General features: G+C 38.8%; 1 gene segment (V, D, J or C); it reads right to left on the bottom strand.

Moving 5' to 3' along the window:
* Positions 1-4,777: 4,777 nt before the first annotated feature.
* Positions 4,778-5,643, bottom strand: LOC122790441. The segment is given in 2 exon segments: positions 4,778-5,482; positions 5,577-5,643. Coding segments are annotated over 2 exon segments (363 nt in total).
* Positions 5,644-8,261: the final 2,618 nt, after the last annotated feature.

The following is an 8,261-nucleotide window of genomic DNA, read 5'->3' as shown; positions in this document are numbered from 1 at the left end:
TCCCTTCATCTTTTGTAATTCCCTTTGTACAAACCCACCTACATTCCCTCATCTTTTGTAATTCCCTTTGTACAAACCCACCTACATTCCCTCATCTTTTGTAATTCCCTTTGTACAAACCCACCTACATTCCCTCATCTTTTTGTAATTCCCTTTGTACAAACCCACCTACATTCCCTCATCTTTTGTAATTCCCTTTGTACAAACCCACCTACATTCCCTCATCTTTTGTAATTCCCTTTGTACAAACCCACCTACATTCCCTCATCTTTTGTAATTCCCTTTGTACAAACCCACCTACATTCCCTCATCTTTTGTAATTCCCTTTGTACAAACCCACCTACATTCCCTCATCTTTGTAATTCCCTTTGTACAAACCCACCTACATTCCCTCATCTTTTGTAATTCCCTTTGTACAAACCCACCTACATTCCCTCATCTTTTGTAATTCCCTTTGTACAAACCCACCTACATTCCCTCATCTTTTGTAATTCCCTTTGTACAAACCCACCTACATTCCCTCATCTTTTGTAATTCTCTTTGTACAAACCCACCTACATTCCCTCATCTTTTGTAATTCCCTGTGTACAAACCCACCTACATTCCCTCATCTTTTGTAATTCCGTTTGTACAAACCACCTACATTCCCTCATCTTTTGTAATTCCCTTTGTACAAACCACCTACATTCCCTCATCTTTTGTAATTCCCTTTGTGGAGTGATATAAAGCAGCATTTCGAATTTTCTGGGGGGCCTCAAGAGTTAAATAACAACTATGTATATCCTCTTCAGTGCCTGTTTTTTTTTTTTTTTGTCTCATGTCTGGATGTCTTGCTGCCATGAGTCCCTTCTTTCTTGGAGCTGATTGGTTAATCTCAGCTTGCAATTGCAATTGAGATAACCAATGAGTATAGATTCAACAGCGAGCGAGAAGTTAAAGTAGAAACCCTGCCTAAAATACCATCTGTGCTGTGCCGCACACAGGAATTCTGTTATTTGAAGCCAGTACTTCATTGAGACTGTATGCTTGTAGATATGTGTTGCTTTGTCAAATGTTTCATTTTGGTGTTTAGCCATACCTTAACATTTTACTGAAGGGTCGCTTGGGTGAATGTTTCATTTTGCTGCTTGTACTTATGTTATTGAAGGTTGACTTGGGTAAATGTTTCATTTTGGTGCTTCTACATACTGGACCTGGACATTTTACTGAAGGGGTCCCTTTGGTAAATGCTTCATTTTGGTGCTTGTATATACCTGGACATAGTAATGAAGATGTTACTTGGGGAAATACTTCCCTGATACACGGATGAATTGTTTGTGCATTCATGGTCAGACTGCCAAAGTGACCACTGGGCAAAATAATTTATTGTGTTATTTTAGTGCTTGTGCATACCCAATACAAACTAATGAAGGGCTTACTGGGGAAAAGTATTCATTACTGTGTCAGTCTTTGGGAAGTGTTTAATTTTGGTGCTTGTGTATACCTGGACATAGTAATGAAGATGTTGCTTGGGGAAATAATTAATTTATGTATTGGGGAAGTGCTTGTGCATAAATGGTCAGACTGCTGAAATGATTGCTGGGCAAAATAATTTATTGTGTCATTTTAGTGCTTGTGCATACACAATGCAAAGTAATGAAGGGATTACTGGGTAAATTATTCATTAAATTAGTGTGTCAGGATTATGTGTGTCAGTACTCAAACTACGACCTTTCTTTAAATCATGTGACGTATGGAAGGGGCTAGTGGGCCACTGAGTTATGTGCTTTGTCTAAGTGGGTCGCTATCAGAAAAGTTTGAGAAACACTGATATAAAGATTGTACAAATGACATTATTGCCGGCTAATATGATGTTATTAAAGTGCAGTCACCATCTGCAAAGAAGGGTAGCAGTTAAGGGCCCGGGAAAGCTCCAGAGGTGTTGAACAATTGTCGCCTGCTGCTACCACTCATGTTTTTGAAAAGGCAGACACAGACCATGAATGTCTAAAATTATGTTAAGTGCATAATTTTTGTTTTAGCGGTGGTGGTGGTGCTGCGGTAGCGTTGTCGCCTCCCAGTAAGAAGTTGTCCTGTTCGATTCTCAGCTAGAGCGTCTTCTGTGGGGGAGACACGCGTGAATGGGCGTACCTTCGTTGCAGGTTGTGCGTCAGGGCCGGCAACTCTGCACGTAAAAATCTACTGCCAATCATTAGCAGACCAGAGTTCCGCTGTGGCGACCCCTTACCGGGAAAAACCGAAAGACACAACAACATAGTTTTTGTTTTAAATCAATACTAGGAAAAGAGAAATGATCTGCTACAAAGTAATATGAGAGACCCATATACCTGTTGTAGTGGGAATCTGTTACTTAACCACAACCTGCGCTTCAAAATAAGACTAGTAATAAATAATTCTGTATGGCAGGGAGATTTAGGAGAGTGTTAGGGCTGTGCTGTTTGTATCGCATTGAGCAAAACTTTAGCATAGCAAACCACGTGGTGTCAATGCGGTATGCCCTGAGGTGCTCGATTTGGATATTTACAGTTACCAATAAATCTGTTATTAGTGGATCTATAGGTACTGCGGTGTGTAACACACGCGGTCCTTCTTTTTTAACACACATCATTTTCCTTTTATTGAATTGAACCTCACAGGGGTAAATCCAGAAAAATATATAGCGCAAACAGCAAGTTCGCTTAACAGTAACCATTAAGCACTTCTCAGTTGGACCTTAGCAGAAAGCTAATAGGGGATTTTTAAGAACTGGTACTCATGAAATTACACTTAACACTGCACTGTACAGTATGAAGCTAAAAAATGTTAACAGATAAATTAACTGGCAGTCTCATTATGATCCTATTATATGTATATAAATTCGAGATAATCACTATTATAAGTGTGAAAACGTGGCTGAAAGAAAATAGATGTTTATGGTTTAGGCCAGGGGCACAAGGTCTCCGAGCTCATTTGATAAAACTGAATGGATTCAAATTAAGTGTTAATAAAATTAATAATAATCTCCCACAAGTACAGTAACTGTGGCACAGTGGCGGAGGTACGTCATTTCCAAGTTGTACTTCTAGTTGTATTTCATTTTCTTGTCACCTTGTATTAAATAAGTAACTACAAAAATGTTGCGTTGTAGACATGCAGTTTCATCTGTTTGACTACAGAGGACTTTGCATTTGTGGTTTATGCTCTGTCTAATCACTAACTGGGAAGTACATCGGCATTCAGCATTGTCAGTGTGGAATGTTCCGATTTACTGAAATAGTTTCTTACTGAAGTGATCAACAGGACAATAAAATCCAGTAAATAACTTAAACTGTTTTCTTGAGAGTAACGCCTAAAATATTGTTCATATTATCATTATTACTAATTTCCTTTTTAGCTATACACTGTGCAATTCGTGAACTTCTATAAAGCACATTATTTTAATTGTGTACATGACATCAGTCACTGGACATTTGTACTGCAACAACCTTTTTATTTGTTTGCAGTTGTAGGCTGTCTGATTTACTTCGCAACCCATTAGCATGCTATACCTTAACTGTCCAGAATTTCACAATATGTCCGGATTGCTGCCTCATATAATATGAGTCATATTTTTGGTCTGTTCCTCATAATATGTGGCAGTTCTCTAAGTTTATAAGAGCAATGTTTAAATCCATCCATAATGCATTCACAATCTTTTTAGGTTCCATTTTTAAATCCTTTGTTGACCCCCCCCCCCCTTATTCTTGTCTTTGCCCACAATTATTGGGCCAAGAGGCTGACAGATTTCAGTAGTAGGCGTTCTTATACTTCAATTAAGAGGGCATTGGCCGGGGTGTGGACAGATTTGGCTAGTCTTTGTTGCTGTGCGCTGACCAGCACTAGTCCGAGGCTGGTTGTCTTCCCTGCACCCAGTCTGTGACAGTCAAGCCTCCGCTGCTGCAGTTCACCCATTTGAGTAAAGCTGGTATCCATGCATGAATTACAAAAAAAAAAAAAAAACATGTAAACCTGATTTTATTGTTACTATAGCTAGCATAGTGAGTGTACTTGTAAAAGTACTACTGGGTTTGTGAGTGTAATGAGAATCCAAACAACAGAAACTTAACAAACTGCGTAAAATGAACGGAAACTGCTAGCAAACCAAGTGTTTGACTAGGTTTAACCACGACTGAATTTAATTAACGTTATCAGTCTCAAAGTGCACCCTATGGCACACGCACACAGTTTTACACTGCAGACCTTATCTGTGGGAAACGTGGTGGCAGTGGTTTACCTGTCCCAAATGTCTGTCCCTCCTTTTTCTTTTGTGTCGCTTTTTAGTAAAACACTGTAATGAACGCAGTAAGCAGCACTAGAATAAATCTCAACTGTATGCCAAAATTGCGTTTTCTGGAAAGAAGTGATCACCCCTTACTCATTCCCACACAGCAGATAAGTGTGCTTGTGTGCAACAACGTTGCAATCTTGTGTGTGTGTGTGTTAGTTAGGTATCTCTTTTGCCGTTGTCTGAAGTAACACATTTCTCTTTGAAGTGTGTGATTTGGGTAGGATATGACAAGTCATAATACACCCAGAGGGGGTGTGGCGAAGCCGATTTCACTTTCTCAGAATTAAGACCTGTTGTCCCACATCATTTCTTTTTCGTCAAGTCAACTAGTTTTAAGCTATAAGTTAGAAAACGCCTTTTTTTCTTCTGAAGTGTTATAAATTACTATTTACCCCCACTCCCCACACGGGTGGTCAAATCAGCACTGTCCTGTAAAAATAGTGATTTGAAACCATCATATCAGTTCCATAGTCGACCTCCTGTATCTCATATGTTCAGTACTATAATAAAACTACCTCAATTTATTAAAATTAGATGCACGTTTAAGGCTGAGACTGCTTGAATACGCCCTGAGTAACATACAGCTCCCGAGAAGCAGTAACATTTTATTGGTACTTAACGTATTTTCACAACCACACACTGTCAGCATTCTCGGCCGCACGTTATTTCACTGACAATGTAATGTTGCCGATAATGCAATAAAATGTTACTGTTTCTTAATGTGCTACCAGACATCTTCCTTGTCCTCACAAATTCCAGCAACGTCTTGAGAGTTCAGTAAAAAAACGTCTGCTAATGAATGCCAGATACATACAGGGGTGTCGCTAGTTTTTGTACGGGTCTCTCATTACATTCCCACACTGTGGGTATCAAGGGCGCAGTAATAGATGGCAGAGTCAGACAGGGAGGTCTGTGTGATGGTCAGGGTTGTGCTGGTTCTGTCTGTGGTTGAAGAAAACCTCTGCTGAGCAAACTCTGCGGTGTTACTCTCCCCCTTCCTGGACTTGGCTCCTCGAAGCAGAATGTACTGAGGTGCTCGGTTCTGATACACACGGTACCAGTAAAGGTATATGTAGTTACTGCTGGTCTCATAGGTACAGCTCAGTGTTACACTCTCTCCTTCTTTACGTAACACTTGTGTTTCGCTTTGTTGAATTGAGTCACACAGAAATAAATCTAAAAGTGACAGAAACAACCTTTTCAATAACAATTTTCATAATGAGGATTTAGAGGAAATTGTATCCGGCTATTATAATCTGCTTGGACCTACCTGGTAGCAGAATAAGCAGTAACACTAAATACATTGCTGATGGCTCAGTTAGGCGCAGCACTTCTTGTGTTAGTTTAGGTACAGGAAATATATAATTCTAACAGAAATGTTGGGCACATCTCCCCTCATGTCACACCCGGATGTATGACATACACTGGAGCTTTCCTCAGCAATGCAATTCATCTAATCATGCTTCCGTGAACGTTCTACACACACCTCTCACCTGTCAGTGATTTTGACTAATATTTTAACTGACCTTTCTCATCCCTCCTAAAATTGTTAACTTTTGGTGATTAGGTAGCTGTACGAAATGACAATAATTAGAGTTATAGACTTCCTTTATTTCAGAAAAAAGTAGATTAATTTACATTCTTTTATTCTGTCAGTCTCAGGTTAATATTACTAATAGTTTAAAAGTTTCCCTGATTCGTTAAGAGTTATGGTTCTGTAACAATATCCAAGAACAATTAGGAACTTTGTTTTATTATAAGAATTTAATTTACAAGATCTTTCACCAAACAAGGTCTTAGCTCCACTTTGGTAATATTTAAATATATACGCATGTAATTGACATGAGCTTCTGACTGCTGGCGGCCAAATAAACTATATATAGGTAGTTGTGACATTCGTCTTGTAAAATCAGCTTTCTCTGTGCATACTTACATATAATAAGATTACAAAGAAAACAACTGGGGTGACATTGCCACAGGGGGTATTAATTCATTGCAGTGGGCAATTGTTCAATCATTTCAGTCCCTAAACTGGGGTTATACTGTTGAGAGAAAGCAAAATTCACCCTTACCATGAGGGAGAGGAAACATCAACACCATTTATCTAAAACGTCTGGACTTGACACATCAGCTAGGGTTATCATCTCACCGCAAGCAGTTCTCTGGTTCTATTCTCGGCTTTGGAGCCTTCGATGTGGAGTCTGTATCTCCTCTCTGTTTTTGCATTGGTTTCCTCTCATATTTCAGACACCTACATAGCAACTGGATTAGACTCTCTAAATTGGCCAAGGGTGTGAGTGTGTGATATGAAACAACAGATGCTAGCCACCAGGCAGTGTGAACCTTTGCTCTAGATGATTGTCACTGTTGAAGTAACACTATGACCCCATGTGCATAAATGGGAAAGAAAGGGTTGTGGATGGGTTTGGACCCTTTACATAGCCGGCTTTAGGCACCAATGAACCCTGCGGTCGCTGAGGGCCCCCTGTTCCTGGGGGGTCCCCAACCACAGCAGGTTGCCTTACCCTGATATTTTGCAGCAGGTCTGTCAAACCAACAAAAGCTAGTACAACAGTCTTGTGTACTTAATAAACCAGACAGGTAATAACTCATATTTAAAATTCAATGATATCGCTAGTTATAGTAACAGTGTTTTATCAAGCAACAGGCTTCACAATTCCATTAAATATTTTATCACTGACACAGTATCCCTGGCTTAGTTAAACTTTTCCAGTGAACATTCAGCCCACGAAAACTAACAACATAGCCAACTCTAGGTAGTTGCAATACCTGTGGCTGCCAGGGAGCCCCCTTAGTCATCCTTGACTATGTGTCTGGGGGCCCACAAAAGCTGCTGCTGGTTGGGGAAAAATGAGGAGAAAAAAATGTATTAATTTCATGATTAAGCTCTTTAACCTGAATGATATGACCCTGTTATTTTATTTATTTTATTTTACATTTGTTGACTGGGATAGTCCGACTGGACACATGTCCATTTTCAGCGGAGGCCCGGGGAGAAAAGCTCCAATAGGAAAGTAGGTTACAACAATATGCGACAGATTACATAAGATTGAAGTTATACAATTAATACACAGATGAGAAAAAAAAGCTACACTAGTATGTACAATAACAATTGTAATAAAGATAAAACCTTCATATTGCTAGTTTCAGGTAGAGAGAGGATGGCTTAATGCCTAGTTGGAAAGTAATTACAGAAGTAATGGAGGGGAAATATGGATTAGTCTGGATTAGAACATTGGCAAAGCCAATGGGATTTGAAGTGGTGGAAGAGGCCTTTTTTGAACGGAGACATACCACAAAAATGGTAGACCTAAGTGTAGGAAATACAATGACTGTGGAAAGTTTGATTTGATTGTCCTTTACTAGAAAAGGAAAGGTTAAAAGACAGAAGGAGTATTTCAGAAGAAATACAACCTGATGATAGTGTAACTGAAAATATTGTTGGATAAAATATTATGGGGAGATAACTGAAGAAGAAAATGCAACTGATATGTTGATGGGTGATAGGAATGAGTAGGAAATGTTTTACAACGACAGAGTCTTACACTGTCAGATAAAAATAGAAATCTAACAATAATAAGAAGAAAATAGTGATAAATCATTTGGATGGAGGGCAAGGAAACTGAAAACTCAAATATAAACTAAAAATTAAGGCACACAAAAAAAAGGACTGAATTATATTTATCAGCTTTAAATGTAAATATTATTTGAAATTATATTGTTGGTATGGTAGTGACTGAATGGTGTAAAAAATCGAGTATGGAGGTCATATTTTTGGTATTTACCAGATATTTGAGGGAGTTAGTAAAAATTTTAAGCAAATCCTAACCAAGCTATAGTTTTCACTATGTGATTCCTTAAAACCTCTTGTAAGAGGATAATGGGATATATGCAAATCACATCAGATGTTTCAGTTATATGGCAGTTCTGAATG

The sequence above is a fragment of the Protopterus annectens genome, chromosome 16.part0 (genome assembly GCF_019279795.1).
Source record: "Protopterus annectens isolate FY-2018-M chromosome 16.part0, PAN1.0, whole genome shotgun sequence".
NCBI lineage: Eukaryota > Metazoa > Chordata > Ceratodontiformes > Protopteridae > Protopterus > Protopterus annectens.
Note: the sequence above shows the minus strand (reverse complement) of the source record. Positions and strands in the feature narration are given on the sequence as shown.